Below are 24,313 nucleotides of genomic sequence, written 5' to 3'. Positions count from 1 at the left end.
TGGATAAAGAATATGCAGTGTATATATATATGATGGACTATTACTCTAACAGAAAGAATAAAATCTTGCCATTTGCAACAACGTGGATAGACAGACCTACAGGGTATTATGCCAAGTGAAATGTCGGGGTATTATGCTAAGAGAAAAAAAAATACTGCATGATTTCACTTACACCTGGAATCTAAAAAACAAAGCAAATGAGACAAACATAACAAAACAGAAACAGACTCAGAGATACAGAGAACAAACAGGTGGTTGCTAGGGGTAGGGGTCAGAGATGAGTGAAATAGGTTAGAGAGATCAAGAGGTACAAACATGCAGTTACAAAATAAGTGAGTCAGAGATGAAATGTAGACACAGGGAATATAGCCAATAATATTGTAATAACTTTGTATGGTGACTAGACTTATTGTGGTGACTATTTTGTAATATATAGAAATACCGAGTCACTATGTTGTGCACCTGAAACTAACATAGTACTGTAGGTCAATTACATTTCAGTTTTTTTAAAAAAAGATATTTCCCCAAAACTGATATTTTTAATTGTCTGTTTATTATCCCCAGGATTTTTTATTGTCCCAGGCAACAGATGTACCATAGTAAGATTAAAGTTGGCCCAGGATACGCCTTTCTTATGAAGACCAGCAGAACTATATTTATGAAGGAAAAGCCAGGTTGGAGCCTCAACCCCAGAAGCTTTATCAGATAGAATACATATGGAAGTTAGGGATCTGGAAATTAATTCCCCTAAAATGATCAGTACATGAGTACCACAGAAAGTCTTCCTATATCCTTGGAAGGGTGTTGCATACCTCCATTTGAAAGCCAGTGTTGCAAAGGATTAGAGGAAATGTGAATGTACTACAAGATTCCTAGAACCCAGAACTGACTGATGGGTCCAGCTGGACCTGATGTGGGGAGCTGCACCTTCCCATTTTTAAATGCCTAAAGAGTGTAAGGAGATGCAGAAATTGGTGAGAGTGGCTTGGGGGATCCTGCAAAGGCTTTCAGGTTCAGGCATCACCCGCCCATCCCAGGGACCATCTGAAACTATACCACGGCTCCTAGAATCAAGAGCCAGCCATTAGGGCTGTCGGCCTCAGTGAAATTAGAGTCCAATCTGATTTTGCAACACAAAGGTGAGGTGTAACTGTGAAGCACAGACTGATTATTTAACACACCCACCCAAACTGATTCACTCCAACTCACTCATTCTCTCAACTCCTATGTCCTGGGCAATGTATGAGGTGCTAGGGTTACTCAAACAAGCATAAGCTATAAGCCAAGCCTTTGAGAAGCTTATAGAGATTTTTAAACAAATACTCATAACACATTCTGATCAACAGTTAATAAAACTATGTGCAAGAGCTGGGGGAGCACTGAAGAAGAAGCGTCTTTGGTGAGAGGGTGCAAGGAAAACTTCCCAAAGCAGCTGAGTTATTTTGAACAGGTTTGCAGTACATCAGATGTCGGTGGAAAGATGTTGGAGGTAGAGGAAGCAGCATGTCCCGTTGGCAGCCGTGTCTAAGTGGCACTCCAGGAGCAAAGTCAGTTTCATGGACCTGTGACCTCTGCAGTTACACAGGGCCTTGCACTTAGAAGGGCCCCCACACTTGTTTTAATGCTCTGCTGTCACCACCTTGAAATTTGTAATATTTTTTAAACAATGGGCACTGAAATTTCATTTGCACCAGGTCTGCAAATTACGTAGCAGGTCCTGCAAAGGAGCAAGATAAAGGCAGGGAAACCTGTCAGGATGCTGTAGTCCAAGTAAGAGATACTGAGGAGGATAAATTAATCTTGTCATAACAGTAATACCAATGCACACTGTTCTTTTCAACACCTACCTAGTGTTCCTCTGTTTAGATATGGCAGTTTCCCCAGTTGGAAAATATTTAGGTTGATTTTGAGCTTTTGTAATTACAAAGAATGCAGCAGTGGGTGACTTTGTGCATTTGTCTATGTACGTATGCAAGGATTATCTGTGTAGGATAAATTCTCAAAATTAGAACTGATGGGTCAAAGGTATGCTTCTTTTCAAGACTGACAGGCATTGCTAATTTGCGCTCCAAAGAGAGGCTACCAATTTTTATCCCTTCTCATTGTACTTTCATCGTGCCCTCTTTAACACTCTGTAATAGCCAACTTTTTGACATTTGCAGGCTCGTGAGAAAGCAATAGCTCATTGTTCCAATTTGCCATTCTGTAATTACAAATGACATTGGGCTTTAAAAAAAAAAAAAGAATATAAGCCCATTCACACTTCTGTTTATGTGAAACCCATTTTGTCCTTCGCCATTTTTGAACTGGGTCATAGGTCCTTTCTCATTGGTTTCTAAAGTGCTGTCTTATGTTAAGAAACTTAATAATAAATGTTTTACCTAGTTTATTGGGCATTTTTTCACTTTATTTCTGGTACTTTTTTGGCCATGCAAATTAAAGCCTGAATTTTTTTTTTCAGATTTATTAGGTAGCATTGTGACAATTTGAATGCACATATACAATATATTGCATGTAAATACATATATACAATATACTGCACATATTTTTTGTCAGTTTATGTATATGTACTGATTATTGTTTCTAAGAACAAATTAGAGCTTTTTAAACTTACATAGTTATCAAAGGAATAAAGCCAACTACAAAATAAGAATCAACAGAATGTGGTAATCTGATCATAAAGGACAGTCAAATGTGCTCACATATTCGAGAAATCAATCATCAAGGTATAAATAATAAGTAGTTCATTTGCGTCCCTTTTTTTTTTAGATTCCACATATAAGTGATATCATATAGCATTTTTCTTTCTCTTTCTGAAGGCCTGAATTTTTTGAAACTGCCCACCTAAATGGACTGCTTTTGCTTATATCATATCATCATATCCGCTCTCTTTTCAGGGAATGTCCTTTAGAGACTGGTACAATTACTTTTTTAAAGTTCAACTCATATTTATTTATTTTTAATAGGTAATATATCCACATGGTTACAAAGTCACAGGCTACAAAAGAGTACACAGCGAAAAATCTCCCTCTCACCCTGTCCACAAGCCACATAGTTCCCCTCCAGGAAGGCAACTATTGTTATCAGTACCCTGGGTGTCCTTCCGTATCTTACATATAAACAAGCAAATGCACACATACACACGTGCGCACACACACACACACTCTCTCTTTTTTCCCATTATTGCACAAATGGTAGCATGCTATTCTGCAATTTCCTCTTTTTCATTTAATGTTGCATTTTGGAAATAATTTTCTAACAGTTCATAAAGTATTTTCTAATTTATTTAAATGACTGCATAGTGTTTCATTGAATGCACATCACTTTGAGTATATTCTTAAAGAAAAAAATCTAAGTGGAAAATACCCCCAAGGCATTTGAGACTGGACCCTGAGACAGAGACAGGGGATTGAACTGGGACTTCTCTACATCCTGAACAATTGGACCCTTTCCTTCCTCCATGCCTCCATTTCTCCTCTCATCCTTTCTTTGGAATCCGCCTGTTAGGATAATTGTGAGGATTAAGTGATATAACATATAGATTAAACTGCTTTGCATATAATAAGCCCTCATTAAATGTTAGCTGCTGCAATGGACATTCAGAGGAAGGAGAGATGTCAAGGAGACTTGCTGAGCTGGATCGTGCTCTCCAGCCTCTTATATAGATTGCCTTTCAGGATAAAGAAATTGATATATTTATACAATGGAATACTACTCTGCCATAAAAAAGAATAAAATAATGCCATTTGAAGCAACATGGATGGACCTAGAGATCATCATTCTTAGTGAAGCGGGCCAGAAAGAGAAAGAAAAATACCATATGATATCATTTACATGTTGAATCTAAAAAGAAAAAGAAAAAAAATGGACACTATGAACTCATCTACAAAACAGAAACAGACTTGCAGACATAGTAAACAATCTTATGGTTACCAGCGAAAGGGGGTGGGAAGGGATAAATTTGGGAGTTTGAGATTTACAAATGTTAGCCACTATATATAAAATTAGATTTTTTGGAAAGTTTCTTCTGTATAGCACAGGGAACTATGTTCAGTATCTTGTAATAACCTTTAACGAAAAAGAATATGAAAATGAATATATGTATGTATATGCATGACTGGGACATTGTGCTATACACCAGAAATTGACACATTATAACTGACTGTATTTCAATAAAGTAAATAAATAAATAGATTGCCTGTCAGATTCACAAATCAGAACTTCAGTCTCCTCTATTCCTGTCCTTTCTTTCTGCCTTTATCTTTTGGGTACATATGACTGGCTTCAGGCCTAGGGCCCTCCAGTACCAACAGCAGCTCAGTGCTACAGATTCTTGAGACCAATCAACTGCTTCCTTCTTTTAAGAAGAAAGAATCTCTACTCTGTGGTTAGCTAGAAAGTTAGTTTCTTCCTACCCAATGTTAAAGGGAAAAAATATTCAATGACACTTGTTAAAGCACAGTAAGGAAGACTTTATTAACGAGAAGGGGACTATCACAATAGGCATAGGGTCCACTGCGATGGAATTTTGCAGTGGGGCAGAGAAATCAGGCTCAACTATGAATACAGAATGGGCAAGTGGGAATTTATGGTCAAGGAGCAGGGAATGGAAAATTACTACGAAGATACTAAGAAGGAACACCAAGGGTTAAGGGGATTCTGGCTAAACCAACCTAACAAGATTCTTGCTGAAGACAGGTCAGGGTGATCAGACATCACCTGGGGGATGGTGCAGGAGGAGGGACCTGATTAGATATCGAGGGTGATCAGATAGCAAGGGGGTGCGGGTTCTGGTTAAACTGACTTGCTAGAACTGAATTTTTACAAGGAAGTGCACAGATGGGCCTAGGCAACGGTATGGGAGCCTGACTAAAGTTTGGTTAAGCAAAGAATCTTTATCACTGAATGGAAGGCATTCTGATATCTACTATGAGAAGCCAACGTGATCTAGAAAAAAAGAGAAAAATTCCATGGGAAGGAACACCAAGAGCACTGTATCTTGGAACTTCAGGGGCTTTACAGCTCAGCTCTCAACTTTTTTTTTTTTTTTTTTTTTTTTTGCTTTGTTCCAACAGCTTTATAATCCATCTCTCCCTTATATCAAGGACTGTTGTGAAGAAAGCATCTAGCACAGTGCTGGACAACAGTAAGCGACCAATAAATGCAAGGTCCCCCTCTAATCTCCTTGCCATCCTGGTACCAAATTTATAACTCCCCTAAGTCCTCTTCTTGCTTCTGTGGATGAAGTACCCTAGCTCACAGCCAGCTCTCCACTCGTATACTTGTGTCTTCAAGGACGTGGCTTCACCAATTCTCCCCTCTCCCCTGCAGCACCAATTTTTCTCCCTCTAGTGGATCAGTCTCCGTCAACATATAAACATTATTTCTCTTAACTTGAAAACAAACAAAAACAACCCTCTTCTGATTCTACTTCCTCCTCCAGCTGCCACATTTTCTCCTTCCCTTTGTAGCAAAACTTGAAAAAGGTATATATACTTAACGTTTTCAATACCTCTTCTATTCTCTTGAACTTACTCCAAATCAGATTTTTGGAGCACCCAAACTGCTCTTCTCAAGATCACTGATACCTCCACATCGCTTAACCCAATTACCATTTCTTAACCTGCTTAGGATTTGATCTGTCAGCAGCATTTAACACAGTTGATTATTCTCTCTCACTTAAAACACTTTCTTCACTTGACTTCCAGATTTCTCACTCTCCTAGTTTTCTTCATTTTCCCTCTTCCTTCTTAGTGTCTTTTGCCAATTCCTCTTTGTCTCTCCAATTTCTAAATATTAGAGTTGCCCCAGGATTGAGTCATCGGAACTCTTTTCTTTTCTATCTTCACTCATTTCATGAGTAATTGCTCCTGGTCCCTCAGCTTTTAAATATTTTCTTTATCCTGAGGACCTCCAAATTCATATTCCAGTCTAGACCTCTTTCCTGAAGTCAGACCCACACTTGAAACAGCCTACCTGTCACATCCACTCAGGTGTTTAATAGACATCTCCCACTTAATATGTCCAACACCAAGCTTTTGAAGGCCTATAGCTTTCTTTGTGTCAGATAATGGCAACTCCATTTTTCTGGTTACGCAGGTCAAAAAGTGTGATGTAACTTGTCTGTTCTCTTTTTCTCATACCCCATATCCAGTCCATTGTATGTTTGGTCAACTCTATTTTCAAAACCTATTGAGAATCCAATTACCTCTCTATATCCTCACTTGGACCCTGGTCCAAGCTACCTTCATCTCATGCCTGGATGGATTATTGCAATAGCCTCTTAGCTGGCCCTTCTGCTCATGGCTTTTCAACTTGTTCTCAGCAGCAACCAAAGTGGTTCTGTTAAAGATAAGTCAGAAAATATCTCTTCTAGTCTCAAAACCTTCTATTGGCTTTTTATCTCAGGAAGAGCATCCTTTCTCTTCACAAGCCTCCTCTCCTAATACCCTCACCCTTCCTCCACCCCAACCACTCTGGACTCCATGTCGTTCCTCAACCCTCCCAGGCATGCTCTTGTCCCAGAACTTTTTCATTTGCTGGCTCCTGTACTAAATTCATTTCTCTTAGATAGCGTCATGATCCACTCCTTTGTTGTTCCTTCAGGTCTTTACTGAAAAAACATCTTCTTACTGAGGCCTTGCCTGGCTATCCCATCCAAAATTACACACACACACACACACACACCTTTCAGCTTTCACATCCTAGTTCCCTGCTTTTCTCAACAGCAATTACTAACATACTATATATATTATTTTGTTTGTTGTCTGTCACACCCAGTATAGTGAAAGTTCAACGAAAGCAGAGAGTTTGATTTGACATGTTTACTGCTCTATCCCAGCACCTAGAATAGTGCCGGGCATATAATAGGTGTTTGATAAATATTTGTTGAATAATTTGTTGAAATGTTATCATGTCACTCCTTTATTCAAAACCCTTCAGTGATGTCCTACTGCCTAGAACAGGATTCTCAAAACTTTGGGTCGCAGGATCCCCTTCACCTTCTTCAAAATTACTGAGGACTCCGAAGAGCTTTTATTTATGTGGATTATATCTATTGACAATTACCACTCTAGAAATCAAAGCTGAGAAATTTTAAAATATTTACATATTAATTCATTTAAAATAGCAATAATAAACATGTTAACATAAAAAACATTTTTATGAAAAGTAACTATATTTTCCGAAACAAAAGAAAAATTTAGCAAGAAGAATGTTTTCTTTTGTTTGTTTTGGAGGGGAGGTAAGTAGGTTTACTTACTTACTTACTTATTTATTTATTTATTTATTTATTTATTTATTTATTTATTTATTTATTTAAATGGAGGTACTGGGGATCGAACCCAGGATCTCGCACTCTACCACTGAGCTACACCCTCCCCTCCAAGAAGAATGGTATTGTTTTACAGTTTTGAAACTCTGTTTAAAGGCCAACTTAATAGAAGATAGCTATATTCTCATATCTACTTCTGAAGGCAGTCTGTCGTGACATGTCATGAAGACTCGGGACAACCACACAGTCCACTCATGAGAAAATGAGAGTTAAAAAGAAAAAATAATGTCTTAGTATAATTATGAAAATACTTTTGACCTCACAGATGCTCTAAAAGGGTCAGGATCACATTTTGAGAACTGCTGGCCTAGAACTTGAAATCCAAACTCCTTAGCATGGCATTCATATGTACCCATGCCTTGATACACACATTTCCCTTCCCACTCTACATAGCAAATTCCTGCTGGTTATTCAAGACCCATGTCACCTCCTGCCGACTCTAGACAGTTGTTTCCTCATCTCTTCTCCCCTAATACTTTTCTTTTTTGTCTTATAGCACATATTATATTATCTTCTTGCTACTTAAGTGTCTATCTTCCCAATAGACTGTCTAAAGGAAGCAACTATAATCTTCTTTATATCCCCAGCCCAGCTAGCACCCAAAAGTTATTTAATAAATATTCAGTGAATAAAGAGATAAGAGAGAAGATGAAGGGAAGAGAGAGTTCCAGTTTCCCTACAGGGAGCTCTGGCACTGATATAATGCTTCTTTATAAGATTATCAATATCTAACTTTTTCCTAACATCTGCTCAGTTAACTATATCATTTACAAAATGAATCCAACAATTTATGTGGTCCTCTTGATGAAGTGGAGAGGGCTGGGTCATTGGTTTTACTACAAATAAGGAAACTAAAGCTCAAAGAGATGAAATGACTTGCCCAAAGGTGCACTACAAATTAGTGACAGCCAATATCGAATCCAGATATCTGACTGTATTCACTGCTTTTTCCATGGGGAAAAAAAAGGGAAAAGAGAAATCAACACCTTGGTGATTCCATCATAGGGTGTTATTCTGACGCCCTCTAAACCTCCTCTTGGGCTGGTTTCACAATACTCTCTAGGCCTTTCCTACTAGGGATCTGCTTTAGGGTTACATTTTATAAACATCCACTTGCTTGTACCAACCTTTCCTTCTTTCTCATCAATTACCTACTGCCACTTACCACCACCATCCTTGGTAGCTGGCGCATGAACCGCTTTAGCCCTGCATCCTCATCAGCAGTTCAATGAGCATTTGGCATTAGGAATAAGGAGATGAATAAGACAGATTTTGTCCTTAAGATGTTCGGTCCAGTCTGTTCCCTTTCACTCCTTGAATGTACTATTTCCTCCTTCTGGAATATACCCTCTCCCAAATCTTCTAACTTTGTGCCATTGGTTGCTCTTTCTTCAATGTTTCCACAACACTATGTTCCCATCTCTGTCATAATTTATCATGTAACCAAAATGACTTGCTTACGTCTCTGCCTCCCTCCTAGACTCTGAGCTGTTCAATTCAATGGTGTGTGTGTGTGTGTGTGTGTGTGCAGTCTCCAGTCTCTGTGATCTACCTGACACTGCCAACCACTCTTCTCCTTGAAAAGCTCCTCCCCCATCCCATACACTCCACAACCCTGAGTCCTCAATCTTTTTGACCGCTTTTTAAACTAAATATGTATGTCTCAGCAGGGGGCCCTCAGGCTTCTGCTCTTTTCTACTCTAGTCTTTCAGTTTTAACTATCATATTGACCTGGATGGTTCCAAAATATCTATTCTCCACCCTCATTGGAACCCATTGCTACAGCCATCTCAGGGATCGTGTGGTCATCTCAACCTCAGCAAGCCTAAAATTAAACTCTGTGTCAATTCCCTCAAGGGGGTTCCTCCTCATGACAACTTCATTTCTGTGAAGACACTACCATCCATCTTTCTGGACTTGCCAATACTCCAAACTCCTTTCCCTCTTCTTCTCTGCCCAGTGTCTCCTAAATCTGTCTCTTTCCTCTCCCTATCCCCCCCACCAAAAAAAGGGTTCTGAGGTCAGATTGCTTCAGCTCTGCCACTTATAAATCATGTGAATTTGGCAAACGTTTTCAGAGCTTCTGCCTCCTTATCTTAAATTGGAGATAATAATAACATCTATTTCATGCAGTTTATTTATGAGGATTAAATGAGATACAATTCAATACAGGGCTTATTAGCCCAGTGCCTGATACATAGCAGGTATTCAATAAATGCTAATTATTTTTGTAATCATTATTTCCTTGTACCTAGACTATTGCAGTAATCACCCAACTAATTGCTCTGCCTCTTCTTGGCGTTATTCTGTACACTGGGAGGAGAACTTGGAACATCTATTAAGTACCAAGTACTTCATTCTTACAGCAATCTTATGCAGCCTCAGCATCACTTTATACAACTGGAACAGAATTGAGATTTGAGCATAGATCTAACCTTAGCCCTTTCCACACCTCCAAATTACCAGCTAATCATAAAATACCATTTTCCACACACCATCCTGCTCAAAAAAACCTTCAATCATCACTACTCCCATTTCCCTTCAGAACAGAACCCAAATTCATTATCCTAAGACTTACAGGCTTGCACCATTTCCCTACTTCCAGCACTTTCTTATATGAAACCTGTGCTTCATAGAAATGGGTCTACTGTCCCAGCCACGTCTTGTACACCCTCATCTTCCTACCTGACATACCCTCTCCATCCCCTTCCCTTGCTTCAATCTGGCCTTTCCTTCAAGGCCAAACTAGAGTCACCCCCAACTCCAACTCCAGTAATGCCTGTCCTGACTCCCCACCACCACCCAAGTCTCCTTTGACCCCTGGAGCACCTGCCTGTACGCTTTTCAACACTTGGTATTCGCTTCTCTGTGTTTCTTTGGACTTAGTTTTCTCACCAAGCTGTAAACCTCTACACTTCAGGGAATCAGCCTTTTTTTTTTTTTTTTTTTTTTGTACCCCAAGTAGCCCAGAGCCCTACATATATATAGAAAGTGTTCGATAAATATGGGTTGTTTTGGGTGAAAAATGATCTTCCTAACTGGTTGATGTCCCTCCTTCTGGGGTGGTGGTGGTGACAGAATGAGCTTCACCTTAATTTCACCCAATGTCTCCAGCCCCCCTGCAAACCCCCTCAGGCTTATTCTTTACTTTCTCACCCTCCCTGCCTTCCTTCTCCACTGCCACCTTCTCAAACCCCCTCCTCCAGGGACATTTCTTTAGTTCATTCCCTCCAACCTCGCTATTACCCCAGGGCAGCTCCCCACTACCCTCTCCCAGGACTCAGCTCCCCTCCTGCAGCCCCCCCACCCCCCAGACCCTCTACCCTGGGACTATGCTTTCGGCTTTGGCCCCCAAATATGGATATCCTCCCCCAGAGCCGTGGAGTGGTTCTATCTCCAAGATTATTTATTTAGCTTCTTTCCTCTCCCTCAGGGCTGCCCCTCAGATCCCCCTCCTCCAGTTTCACCCCTTTAGACCCTGCCTCCAGAGCTGTTCTTTTCGCCTCTGCGACCCCTACCCCAGCGTCGCTCCTCCGCCAGTGTCCCTAGGCTGGCCGGGAGCCGCTGGCCGCGCGGGTCTGGCCCGGGTGCTGCCCCCACGCCCCTGGCCGCCCCCCGCCGGGGCGGGGCGCGCGGAGGCGGGGGCGCGCTGGCGGCCGAGGCGGCGGCGGCGGCGAAGACAGGCGGGCCGGGCGCGTGTCCGCGGCGCCGTGACTCGGCGGCTCCGCAGCGGCTGCAGCGGGAGGACCCGGCCGGAGCCGCCGCCGCCGCCGCCGCCATCGCAGCCGGGCGGCCGGGCCCCGCCGCCGGGATGCCGAAGAGCCGGGGCGGCCGCGCCGCGCCGGGGCCGCTGCCGCCGAGCCGGGCCCGGCGCTGGAGCCGCTGGCGGGCCCCGGGGCGGCTGCTGCTGCTGCTGCCCGCGCTCTGCTGCCTCCCTGGAGCCGCGCGGGCGGCGGCGGCGGCGGCGGCGGCGGCGGGGGCCGGGGACCGGGCGGCGCGGGCGGCCGAGGCTGAAGCGCCCTTCGCCGGGCAGGTGGGGCTGGCGCGCCGGGCTGGGCCGGGGCGCGGGCTTGGGGCCTCCGGGCAGGGCGGGGGGCGGCGCTGGGGCAGGGCCTGGTCCGGGCCGCGCTTGCCGCTGGGGGCGCGGAGGTGTCGCACCGGGGTCCGCGCCTGGGGTCTCGGCCAGCGGCCCAGGGCTGGGGCTGGGAAGGGCCGCGCCAGGCCCGCGGGGGCCCCGGAGTCGCTTCAGCACCGCGGACAGGGGCAGCGGGCGTGGGGCGGAGCGGGAGGGTCGGAATTGTTGTGGCGGTGGGGTGTGTGGCCTGCATGACTATGTGTGAGGGAAACCGTACAACGCCTGGGAGTAAATAGTAAGCGCAGCCAGTCTGTTGTGGGTTGGGAGAAGAAACTGAGGATGTTCAAGCTGGAGAGGAGAGGATGGGGGGGGGAAGGAGGGCGGGGGAAGGACTCGATCACTGTCTTCATATCTCAAGGGCTGTCACGTGGAGGAAGGATAGACTTGCTCTGCGTGGCCCCACAGGGCAGAACTAGGGCCAACAGGGGTGGGGGTAGGGGTTGCAAGAAGGCACATTTCGCTCAATATAGGAAGAAGTTTGTAACAATCTGAGCTGCTCAGCCAGCTTGGGAGGCGGTGAGCGGCTCATCACAGACATGTGCAAGCAAAAGCTCCAGGAGCGGATTGGATGGATACATGCATAATACCTGCATGGATACAAGCATAATAATAACACTAATGCCAGCCAGCATTTACTGAGCACTCATTGTGTGCCAGGCCTGGTGCTAAATTTTATATGAATTATCTCATTTAACCCTCACAACTCCTCTATGAGATAATCATACTGATTTCCCTCATTTTACAGATGAGGCTAGAGACTCAGAGAATTAAGTGATTGCCCAAGGTCACACAGCTAGTGAGTGATGGAGTTGGGACTCTAACCTAGGCAAGCTGACTCTAGTCTCCCCATATTTAACTATGACATTATTCTATCTCACACAAGGGTGGGGACAGTTGGACGAGGTAATTTTTCTGATCTCTTCCAACCTACCAGCCTATGATTCTGACAAGTGATGTTGGGACGGTGGTTTTCACTAAAGAATATCAGAGCAATTGCCTTGGTTAACCTAAGACATGGAGTGTGTTTGTTGAAGTAGACAGTCTGTTTGTTCTGAAGAATCTGCCAGTACAGGGATTCTTACTTGAGCATGGGACTCGGGGGGTCTGAAATCTTGTGCAAAATTGTGTTTGTGTGTGCAAATGTGTTTTTCTAGGAGAGAATCCCTGGATTTCTTCAGGCTCTCAAAGGGGTACACGTTCCTCCAGAATTAGGGTGTGTAGAAGGTCTCTTTAGTCCTATGGGTAGTTGTCTTCCAAAGGTCATATAATTGCTATTGACTTTTAGTGAAAACTTTCCCTAGCCTGTTTGTGTTTTCAGTTTTATGTCATCTCAGAGTAATGCGTCTCATGAGTTTACACCCTATAAAAATCTGGATTCCTTTAGTCTTCCTGAGTATACAAGGTGAGGTGGGAAGACCCTAGCCTTGGATTTAGGAGGCCTGGACTTCTAATCCTACCTTGGCTCCTAGTGGCTTCTGTGACCTTGGGCCATTTCCTTGCCCTCTCTAAGCCTGAATTTTACCATCTCTAATATAGAGATTGGGCTAGATGATCTCAACTCTGAAACCCTTTTATTCCTATGATATTTCAGGCATTAAAAGAGGCTATTCGGTTGAATATGTTAGGATTTGGAGAGAAGGTCGTGGTACCCACTCTCCTTATCAGTTTTATAGGCTTTGATTATTCCACCTCCCTTAGCCTTCGTCTTTTCGTACTTAAGTTTCCCCCTTATAATAGGTCACCTTTAGAATAGCCACATTCATCCTCTGGGTCATTTTAGTTGATGTATTCTAGATATCCTTGGAACCTAACTTTCGATAGATATAAACCTGATTATTGTCCCCATATGTGGGACCTTGTAGTCTTACACAAAGGAGGATGATTTCCTCTTTGGTTTTCAGGTCCCTTCCTGCTTCTGCCTATCCCTTTGTCAGCCTTCCTGACCCCACCACATTAGGACACTGCCTTTAGGAAACAATCTGCAGTAGCTCCCCAATCCCTTTCCTGGGCCAGAACTAATAGCCTGCAACACAACACTCTCTCCGTGGATTATTTTTACTGGAGTGCATCATTACCTTACATTTCCCCACGTTGACGTTTATCTGCCGTTTTTGCATCCCACTCAGTACCTTCCTTTAGCTCCCTCTCTCTCTCTTTCTCTCCCCTTTGGCAGCATCTCCCTACCTGAAAGGGCTTAATATGATCTGCAGTCCTGAAATTTTCACTTTGCTCTACTTCTTCTGGATCACTTATAAAAAATTTAAATCAGACAAGCCCCAGCATGGTCTCTTGGGGCCCCCTGCACTCTTAATCTCCTTTCATTTAGAGAAGTGACCAGCTCCATCTATTTATTTATTTTCATCTATTTATTTATTGCCTTCTATTGTTTATTTCCTTCTATTGTTTTCTATCTCTGAGCTCCCAGGCCCTGATAAAAGCATCACCCTCAACTGTCCATGATGACTCTATCTTCAATTTCTAATATACTGTCCAACACGTTCCAAAAGATAATTATATGCACTGCTTCTCTAAGCAATTTGCAGATTATTATCCCTTCATTGAATATTATCATGTGGATCACATGATTGAAACCTTATAGAAATTACTGTTGCTTTTCAACCAGCAGATAATGTTGCTTACTATTCTTTCTGTCTTTTAAGGCCTCTGGAGTAGGACTCCACTCAACCTCCTCATGAGAAGGCTGTCTTTCCCACTGCTCATCCATACAGATCCTTACTCAGAGAAGCTTGTCTCTCCTTTATCCTAAGACAAGCTTCTCATGCTTCCCTGGACATTTCCACATGCTGTTTACATCTATACCTCCACCCATCCATCTGCTTCCTTTCCTTAAACTTCCAGCTCAAGCCCTGCTTCTCTAGGAAAATTTCCCTGAGTTCTCTTGTCATTTATTTCTCTCTTCTCAGGGAAGCACTTTGAGGCAGCTCCAGCCAGTTCATTATTTAATTTTTTTTAATACTTAGATATTATTTGGGGAAAGGAAAAGACCTTCCTTTACCAAAGCACTTTATGTTTTTAGATCCAGCACAATCCCCAGCTCTCAGTGCTCATTGTTAATTACTCAATAAGCAATCAATGATTCTACTCTTTATCCTTTATGCCGAAAGTTACATGAATCTGAAATAGAAGCTTACGGGCATGTGGTCTCAAGATGCCTTCTAAAACCTGTCTTAGGGATAAGACTCATTGCCCACCTGCCCTTCCTTCAGTGAAAATAGGGGTTATTCCTTTTGGCAGTGGTTCCACAATTACACCCTTGAGTTCTTTCATAATTCTTTAGGTAGGCTGTCATCTAGTGGTAGTGACATACAATAGAGAGGAATTGAGAGGTGGTCATGACCTTAGAGATCACCAAGTAAACACACAGATTTAACAGATCTTCTTGAATTGCCATTAAGTGAGTTGCCCAAGGTCACTAAGCCTGATAGTAGGTGATTCAGAACTAGAACTTTTCTCTGGTCTCCTGACTCCTTAGTTGAAAGCATCTTCACTATCTTTGCCTATTGATTTCAAATCTCTGATCTTTCATTACCAAAAGACAAAGCCAAAAAAAAAATTCATTCAGTTTGTTTTCTCCTTTGCTTTGTTGAGTCTTTCTTTTGTATTTTGCACATTGGGGGATCCCACTGATTCTCTAATTGGCTTCCTGTGTTTGGTTTATTTAAAGCATCTCTTTCTCTTATTATGAGCTGAGTAGAATGCCCCACAAATAGATTTTTGGCCCTCCTAACTCCCAATTGGATTCTGAGGAAGGTCAGTATAGGCAGAAAGAGACAAGCCAATCAGCACAGGCCACACGAGTGAGCGAGCGTGACTCCAGGACCTCGGACTTAATGGAGTCCTGCTCTCTAGACTGGTTTTAAGGGATCTATTCTGGGCAGATGGAGACCGTTCTTCAGTTTGCACCTGTAGTCAAGAAAGTCGGAGCGCTAAATGAGTCTAGGGGTGGGATAGGTCTATTAAAAAGCACTGACAGATTCCCAAGCCAAAAATATATTTCAAACTGATCATGCCCTCCAATATATTTTCATTCTTGTCTGAAAAAAGAAAATTCTGTTAGGAAGTCCTTCCTTTTATCTAACCTAAGCCTAGTCTGCTGTATTTTTAATTCATTCTCTCTTATCATTACTGTGGTTTTTCCTATCACTTTAATAGACTCATATCTGTAAAGTGCTTTGCAGTTTCCAGACACTTCGTGTATGTGGCCCTACTTGATCCTGGCAGCACCATTATGACATAGACAAGGAAGATATTGCCCTCACTTTATAGAGGGACAAAGAGAGAGATGATGTGACTTGTCCACATCTTGCCCAGGGACCCACATGGAGTTAATAAACAGTAAAGCAAGGACCAGAAGCTGGGTTTCCTGTTCTTGGTCTGAGTGCTCTCCCCTCTACACTAAACTGCTCTATTCTGGATTATTGTAATAGCCTTTTAGCCACTCTTTTCCACTTTCAGGCATCTCCCACTCTAGTCATTGAAAGAGGTAGTTTTAGAGCAAAGAAAAGTAAATTGTAATTGTACCAAAGAGATTAATCTTAGGCAGTACATAGCCTTATGATATGGTATAGTTTAAACTCAAAACCAGAGGAACCAATTCTTAATAGACTGCAGCCAATGTCTCTTCAAGACTTAGCACAGTGCCTGGCACATTCTAGATACTTCATAAATATTTTAAATGGATTTTATTGTCTGTGTACACCCACCAACTTCTTTTAGTAGTGCTTGGTACACAAAAGTCAGTACTTTGTTTTGAAGAATAATGAATGCATGCTAGAGGTTTAAACAAGGTCTGAGGAAGATCCAAAGCAGGAGGAGACGGGGTAGGGGAAGTCAGGGAATGCTCTATGAATAAGGTTAGTATCGAAGATGAACCTTTGAGGGAGGAAAGGGACAAAGTACAGTGAGTTGGAGCAGTCCAGACAGAAGGGAAGCATGAACCAGAGTGCCACACAAGTGCAGGGCATATTTAGGAAACAGAAGAGAATTTCATGTGCCTGAGAGCTTGAGTTATTGCTATTTCCAGTAAGAGGGTTTGAGAAGAGGCTGGAAAGGGAGGCTGAGAGCAGATTGTGAAATTGGCTTTTGTCCAAAGTTTGAAGGGAGTCATGAAAGGTTTCTGAGCAAAGAAGTGACCTACTCGGAGCCATGTTGAGGAACTGGAAGCACCGAGGTCTGGTTCCCAAGTTGTTCTGGTTGCCAGCCCCACCCCAGATCCTGTTAGCTTTCTTAGCACAACTTAGGTCTGTGTATCTGTTTTAGTGTGCAGATCAAAGTTCTGCATCCCAGCTCTGGTCCTCCCTAGCTGAGCAATTTGGGAACAAATCATTTGGTTTCACTGGATCTCAGGATTGATTTTGTTCCAGTCCCTCCCTGGTTTTTCTTTATTATTACTCTATGGATTGGTTTTAATGGGCAACTTGGAACTAGGCTTTGATGATATATAGGTACATAGGATAATGGCAAAGCCACATAATAAAAGATAATATTTTCTCAAAGATTGTACATGTTGTTATAACAAAGTAGGTAGAGAAAAGCAAGGCATAGTTATTAACAACTTTGTTAGCAGTAATTTAAAAACTTCCTTCTGTATCACAAACACTCACATGCACACCGTTCTTTCTGCCCCAAAAGCGCTGGGCCAGAAAGAGCCATCCTTCCCCACCTCCTCTCTTCACCTGCCTCAGTAGAATCTGCCTCCAACCCCAGCAGTTCCACATCCTGAACAGATCTTCCCTGTGGCCGCTTCTCTCTACCACCACTGCCTCCCCTTTAGTGGAAACTTCCATCATGTCTCATCTGGATCTCAGAAACTTCCCACCCGATTAGCCTCTCCTGCCCGCCTCTAATCCTTCCTCCTGCAGCAGCCAGAGTGACCTTTTAAAAATAAATCTACACAGGGGTCAGTTATATCTGAAGCAAATATGGCAAAAGCCAAGATTTAACAAAGCTGGTTGGTGATCATCCAAAGATTTTTTTAAAATTATTTTTGTGCCTTTCTAAATGTTTGAAATATTTAATAAAAATTATTTTAAACAAAAAAAATATATGATCATGTGACTCCCACCCTCACCTTGCTTAAAATGGCTTTTAGGATAAAGGCTAAACTAATATTACTATACTATGGCTACTTCTTTTCATTTTTATTATGGAAAATTTTCAAACACACACGAAAATAGAATGAATAGTATAATGAGACCCCTTGTACCCAGTACCTAACAGGCTGCTTAATAAGGCCTCCGAGGCCCTGTGTGACTGAGTCCCTCCTGCCTCTCCACTTCCTTGCATACCACCTTCTCAGTAAACTCCAAATGCCCTGGCCTTCTTCCTCTTTTTCTAACATGCAGGCTCCTTACCACCTCAGGAATTCAGTAAGATATTCTTTTCCTGGGGTGCTCATTCTTTGACCTTTACCTTCACCTCCTCTGCTCATGCACAGATCTCGGCTGAGATGTCACATCCTCCAGGAGGCCATCCTTGACATCACAGCCTAGATCTCCCATCATCCACTTTCTTTCCCTGGATCTTCTCCTTTTTGTTCATTCTACTTATTACCATTGAATTGAAACATTTAGCCTTTCCATATCTGTCTCCTCCACCAGGCTGTAAGCTCCATGAGGAAGAGCTCCAGGAAGTGACAGGCATGGAAACCACTATTTGTAATGTACTATGAAAGATGCCGCAAGCAAGGGGTGCATTGAATGGGAGCCCAGAGGAAGTCCATTTAACCCTGGATAGGCCTCCCTGCTAAAGTGGCATTCAGGTTGCATTTTGAAAGACAGCTAATAATTCATCTGGGAGAGGCCAGAATCCATGTGGGAAAGGCATTCTAGGGAGAGGGAGTGGAAAACAGGCACATAGAGGAGGGAACTTGCAGGATGTGCTCAGGCAACACAAGTAGATCAGTAGGTAGACTAGGGGGTACTTGGGGTGGGCAAGGAGGGTAGGACATACAAGACAGGGCCTAAGGCTAGAAAGGGGCATTGGCATCAGATTGTGAAGCTTGTTGAGTACCATGCTAAGGAGCTTGAACTTTAAGACTGGCAGCAAGGAACCAGACAGTCGGCTCCATGCTCAATCCAATTAAGCTAAAGTAATAGAACTTTATATAATTACTTAAAGGTTATCTAGTTCAGCTGGCTGCCTGTTTCAGTTGAGAAACTAAGGCCTAAAAAATAAATAAATAAAAATAAATTAAAAAAGAAACTAAGGCCTGACCACAGTCTTTGTCCTCCTTCTTCCCTCTTCTTAAGTCATCATAAGTCAAGCCCCAGGAGACAGAAAGGCACTGGGAAGAGCAAGGAAGACTAAGTCTTCTCGCTTCTCCGAGAGTGAATGAGAGTGTGGCCACACTCCTGGCCTTGGGAGGAGGCCTCCCCAGAATTGGAAAACTCAGGCATCCCAGTGCTGACCCAAAAACCCCAAATGTGCCACCTCCCTGGGCCTGGTGATTGTCTGGCTTGTGGTGGCCTCCTGGGAGTGGGCCAAGGACCTTGTGCTGAGCGCCAGGGAATTCCCGCTAGTGCACTTACCACCCACTCAAGAGCTGGTGGCAGCCAAGAGGCAACGCAGTGCCATTAAGGTGTTTGTCAAGAAGCTAAGTTGGGTATTGTGGGCGATCCTGATGGCCCTTTTTAGATTGGCTGTAAGTGGGAAAAAAAGACAGCATTTGGAGGCAAACCATGTGGCAGCTGTAGCATGACAGAGGGAACCCTCCCTAGGAGGCAAGGACACTAGCCACCGTTTTCAGCTCCTCCACCAATTTGCTCTGTGACTTTTGGATAAGTCATTTCACCCCGAGTTTTATTTTTCTCTTTCTCAAAACAAGCATGTTAAATTAGATGATCTCTAAGTATTCGTTGACAAGTGCATTTTCTAGATACCTGTATGGTTAAGCCTTCCAAGTTTGAAGTTTTAAAAAATTAGTTATAACTCAGGTGGGCCCAGGATCAAGGCTGGACCTCTGTTGTGTGGGTAGTGGAGGAAGCAGGGGTTTGGTGGAACAGGAGGTGGAGGAACTGCCACAGTCATAAGGCTAACCTCTGAGGAGTCACCAAAGACACACAATGATTTGGTCAGGAATCAACGGCCAAAGGCAGCGGTCAACGTATTGCTGGAGAGTGTGGAAGCAAGAATATAGGCAATAACATCGCAAGAACACTTGCTATGTGCGGGGATCTGTTCAATGCTTTACATGCATCTATCAGTTTCTTATTGCTCCAAATTACCACCAACTTAGTGGTTTATTACAGCACAAAAGTATTGTCCTACAGTTCTGAAATTTATCATATCTTATTATTATCTGACAGTCTGAAGTTTGAAATGGGACTTAGTGGGACTAAAATCAAGATGTCGGCCGAGCTGCATTATTTCTGGAGGTTCCAGGGGAGAATCGGTACCTTGTCGGTACCTTCTAGAGGCTGCCCACATTCCTTGGCTTGTGGCCTCCTTTCAACAATAACATTATTCTGACATCTGCTCTTGTCTTTACATCTTCTCTGATGCTGACCCACCTTCCTCTCTCTTAAAAGGACCCTTGTGATTACATTGAGCCCACCTGGATGATCCAGGATAATCTCCCCACCTGAAGATCCTTAACTTAATCACATCTTAAAGTCTCCTTTGCCACATAAGGTAACAGAGTTGCAGGTTTGGGGGATTAGGATGTAGACATCTTTGAAGGCCCATTATTTTAGCTATTACAGTGTATCATCTCACTGAATCCTCCTAAAAACCTTTCTTTTAGTAACAGATGAAGAAAAATGATGGCCTAGAGAAGTCAGGTCATTTGCCCAAGGACACTCAGCTGGAAGCAGCATTAAGTAATACTTGGCATGTGGTGGCATCTTGGTCCCAACTGACCTGTCTTTTTAGATACAACCCCACCGAGCTCCCAGGTGTGTAGGACTAGAGTCTCACTCTCTGGAGGACACTGAGAACCAGGCAGGGAGGGAATCTGAGGTCCTAAGAAACAGATTAGGGTCCTCACAATCTCAGTTTAGGATATGAGTGCCAGACAGGGAAACTGAGGCCAAAACCCACTTGTAAGGACTGAACTAACATGGCAATGAAAAGGGAAGGATGATCTTAGGCCACGCTTGATGCCAGTGTGCAATGATGTGATGGAATCTCAATGTTGGGGTTGTAGCTGTTGATGGACCATTTGCAAAAGTTAGGACCGACCAAGGAGGTAGGCAGGTGGAGGACCCAGCAATGAGAGCAGAGCTGAGGCACAGAGTGCAGGGGCTGGCTCATGAGCCAACTTGAATAGAAGGCTTTCCTAAATGGGCAACACGCCTCCTGTCCTAGTAAATCAAGGGTGATACCGAACATAACATGACCTTTTTCTCACAGCACAGGTCATTACTCCTAGTGTTCCCTACTGCAGTGGTTCTCAGACTTTAGTAGACAACCGAATCACCTTAGGAGCTCATTTTTGAAAGCACAGATTCCCAGTTCCCAACCTCAGAGGGTCTGATATAGTAGGTCTAGATTCAGGTTTGGGAATATGTACTTTTAACAAGCTCCTTGGATGATGTGACACTGACAGCCCGTGGTGCACAAGGACTGCACACTGTGAAACACAGCCTCAGTATTTGGGGCTGAGGTGCAGAGAGGGGTTTAGGGTTGTTTGTCATCTATCAGAAAAACAAGTCATTATTATTGCTATCTTTCACTGAGGACTTAATACCATATATTATGTTATTTCATCTTCACAAGCACTCCATGGGGCACATGCTAATGACATGATGCAGATGAAGCTTGAAGTGAACAATAGAGAGGCTGAATAATTTGCCTAAGATCAGGTAACAAGTAAATGGGAGAACTAGGATTTGACTCCGGCATGGTGTGTCTCCAGAGCATCCACTCTTAACCATGACCCTAAATGTCCTCTCCAGCTGCCTCGCTCACTGCTCGCCACACCCCACGAGATGCCTATTCATGTCCACCAGCTCAGAAGAGGAAAGCAACTCTCCTTCTGAGCCTCATCCTGGGGGATATTGACTCAATGCCTAGTGCTTCCCCTAAAAGGTAGAATTTAGGGTTGCAAAGACCCTTAGAGAATATTCAAGGCAGCCCTAAATGGGAATTCCTTTATATTAGTGGTTTTCAACATGGGACAATTCTGCCCACCCTGAAGGGAACTTTTCAGCGATGTCTGGAGACATTTCTGGTTGTCACAACTGAGGGGATGGTGCTGCTGGCATCTAGTTGTAGGAGCCAGGATGCTGCTAAATGTCCTACGATGCACAGGACAGCCCCCCTACCCCATGACAGAATTATCTGGCCCAAAATATCAATAGTGCTGAGGTTAAGAAACCCCGTTCTGCAGCAAGTTCCCACCAGTGACCACTCACCCTCTCCCTGAACCCTTCAACTCATTTTCATTCATTAAATAGGTATCTATGCTGGGCCCTGTGCAAGGTGTGGGGAGACAATGGGTGAAGAAGACAGACTTCTTCTATGGGCCCCACCATAGGGCATTGTGTAGTCTTTGTATACCTTGTGTAGGAGAGGAGACAAGTAATTCCACATGTGATTACAACTCTGTGTGATAGGAATTGTGAGAAGGAGAAGAGTGGGTGCTGACCAGGGATGTAGGAGGAACTCTGAGTTAAGAGGTCAAGGAAGGCTTCCCCAGAGAAAGTGAGAGGAGCATGATCTGGATAGAAGAACTATGGATGCCAGGGTCCGGAAGAATTAGAACACCCTAGAACAAGGACCGTTAGGTGGTGAATAGGAAAAGAGGCTGCAGAAGTAGTCAGGGGCCACATCACAAAGCTTCTTGTTGTTTTTTTTAAACGACTTCATTGAGGTATAACTGACATACAAAAAGCTGCACGTATTTAATGTGCACAACTTAATGAGTTTGGAGATAAGAATACACCTGTGAAACCATCACCCCAATCTATGCCATAAACAAATCCACTCCCTCCAAAATTTTTCTTCTGCCCTCTTTATTTCTGTTATCATCATCATCGTTATCTTATGCTAAGGATACTTCAGATCTGCCCTTTTAGCAGATGTTTTCAGCATATAATGCAGTGTTGTTAACTATAGGCACTATGCTGTACAGTAGAGCACTAGGATTTATTAATCTTGTGTAACTGAAACTCAGTACCTTGACTAATACCCCTCGTTTATCCCTCCCTCAAAAGCTCATGGTGGAAAGCCCTAGAAGCTGCCTCGGGGTGTTTACACTTTCTATTCCCTCTTCTTGGAACTCTCTCACCTCCTTGAGGTCTCTTGCTCAAATGTCATTTCCACAGAGAGAGACTTTCCCTGACCATTCTCTATAAAATTGTTGTCCCACCACTCTCTCTCTCCTTAACCTACTTTATTTTTCATAGCACATATCACTACATGGCTCGTGCAGTAGACGGTAGCTAGAAAGTAATGACAGTGGTTTTGTTCTAGGTTTATTTCCCAGAACCTGGCACACAGTGCCCGGGACATAGTAGTAGGTCCTCTAATGCTTACTGAATGAATAGACAGAACAGATTTGATGTTTAGGAGACAGAACCAAGAGTTCTTTGGCAAAAGACAATGTGGGCCAAGGAGAGGGAGGAGATGTGGGCCCTAAGAAGCTTCTGGTTTGATAACTGGGAAGGTGATGGCGCCACAGACTGGTGTAGGAATCGAAGCAGAAGGGCATTGAGCTCACAGCGATCTGAGATAAGACACTGCTCTGTAGGACTGTGAGGTACTGAAAGTCCTAGGAGGGGAAAGGGATGCCTATCCAGTGGTCTGACAGCGTGGAATGTCTGGCTTCAGATATAACTGGGTTTGAATCCTGCCACTTATTAGCTTTGTGGCTTTGGATGATTACTTAACCTCTCTGAACCTCAGTTTCTTCATCTGCAAATTGGGGATCATAATTCCTACCTGGTGGGGTCGTTGCATTCTAGAGTGCCTAGCACAATGCCAGGTAAATAGTAGGTGTTCTAAAATAGTAGCTATTATCCTTATTATTACAATTAGAGCATCTCTGTTTAAAAGTTGCTTCTTATAATGAATCAAGATCTGTGTCCTGGTCTTAGTTTGGCCCTCTGTGCTGACCAGAATAAATCTTCTTCCATAGCCATTTGGCTTTCTGAAGATAGTCATGTCCCCCGCAGCCCTCCCTTCTCCAGTCTAAACATCCCTCATCTTTCCTCGTGGGACATGGTGCCTCTGAGTGGCTCCCTCACTCTCCTGGCCACTCTCCTTTGGTCTTGCTCTGGTTTGTCACTGTCCCTCCACATACACAATGTCTAGAACTGGACTTGGACCTCCTCTGCATGTTGAGGTCAGTGCCTTGTTCCTGTTACATCATCGCCTGAGATTGAGACCTCAGCTACCTGTATGCTTTGATCAGGATCTTTATTCTTTCTTCCTCACTCCAGACCATGCTTCCAAATTTGACACCTGCCTGCCTCTCCCTTCTTTGTGGACTTCACCTCTGGCCTTTCTGACAATACCTTGTGATCCACTGCATTTCTGACCGAACACTTGACCCTAATCATTCTCCCGCTCTTTCTCCAGGCCTATACAGTCTGGTTTGGGCTCACACCCGACCAGATGCAATGCTCCTGAACACCCCCCCCCCCCAACCCGGGACACCACGCTTATTTAACTGATCCATCTCTCCCCTCCCCCATGGCCGGCTCTGTTTTCCAAGAGCAAACGCAGCACCACCAGTTGATCTGCTTCTTGCCGCCTCCATTGACACTTCTAATCTCACCACCGCCTCTGCTGTCTGCCGCTCTCTTCCCTCTTCGGCCCCTTTTATTCTCTTCGTTCTCTGCTCTCTCCTTTGCCTGCCACTCTACTGAACGTCTAGGATT

At 43.6% G+C, this 24,313-nt stretch overlaps 1 protein-coding gene across 1 annotated transcript in view; it reads left to right on the top strand.

Moving 5' to 3' along the window:
* Positions 1-11,144: 11,144 nt before the first annotated feature.
* MMP24 (matrix metallopeptidase 24) overlaps positions 11,145-24,313 on the top strand; it is a 42,196-nt gene continuing 29,027 nt past the window's right edge. The window contains exon 1 of the mRNA XM_064475739.1: positions 11,145-11,366. Coding sequence (XP_064331809.1) covers positions 11,145-11,366 — 222 coding nt within the window. The remainder of the gene's footprint in view (positions 11,367-24,313) is intronic.

The sequence above is a fragment of the Camelus dromedarius genome, chromosome 18, assembly GCF_036321535.1.
Source record: "Camelus dromedarius isolate mCamDro1 chromosome 18, mCamDro1.pat, whole genome shotgun sequence".
Taxonomy (NCBI): Eukaryota; Metazoa; Chordata; class Mammalia; order Artiodactyla; family Camelidae; genus Camelus; species Camelus dromedarius.
The sequence above is the reverse complement of the archived record's forward strand: the minus strand, read 5'-3'. Positions and strand labels throughout refer to the sequence as shown.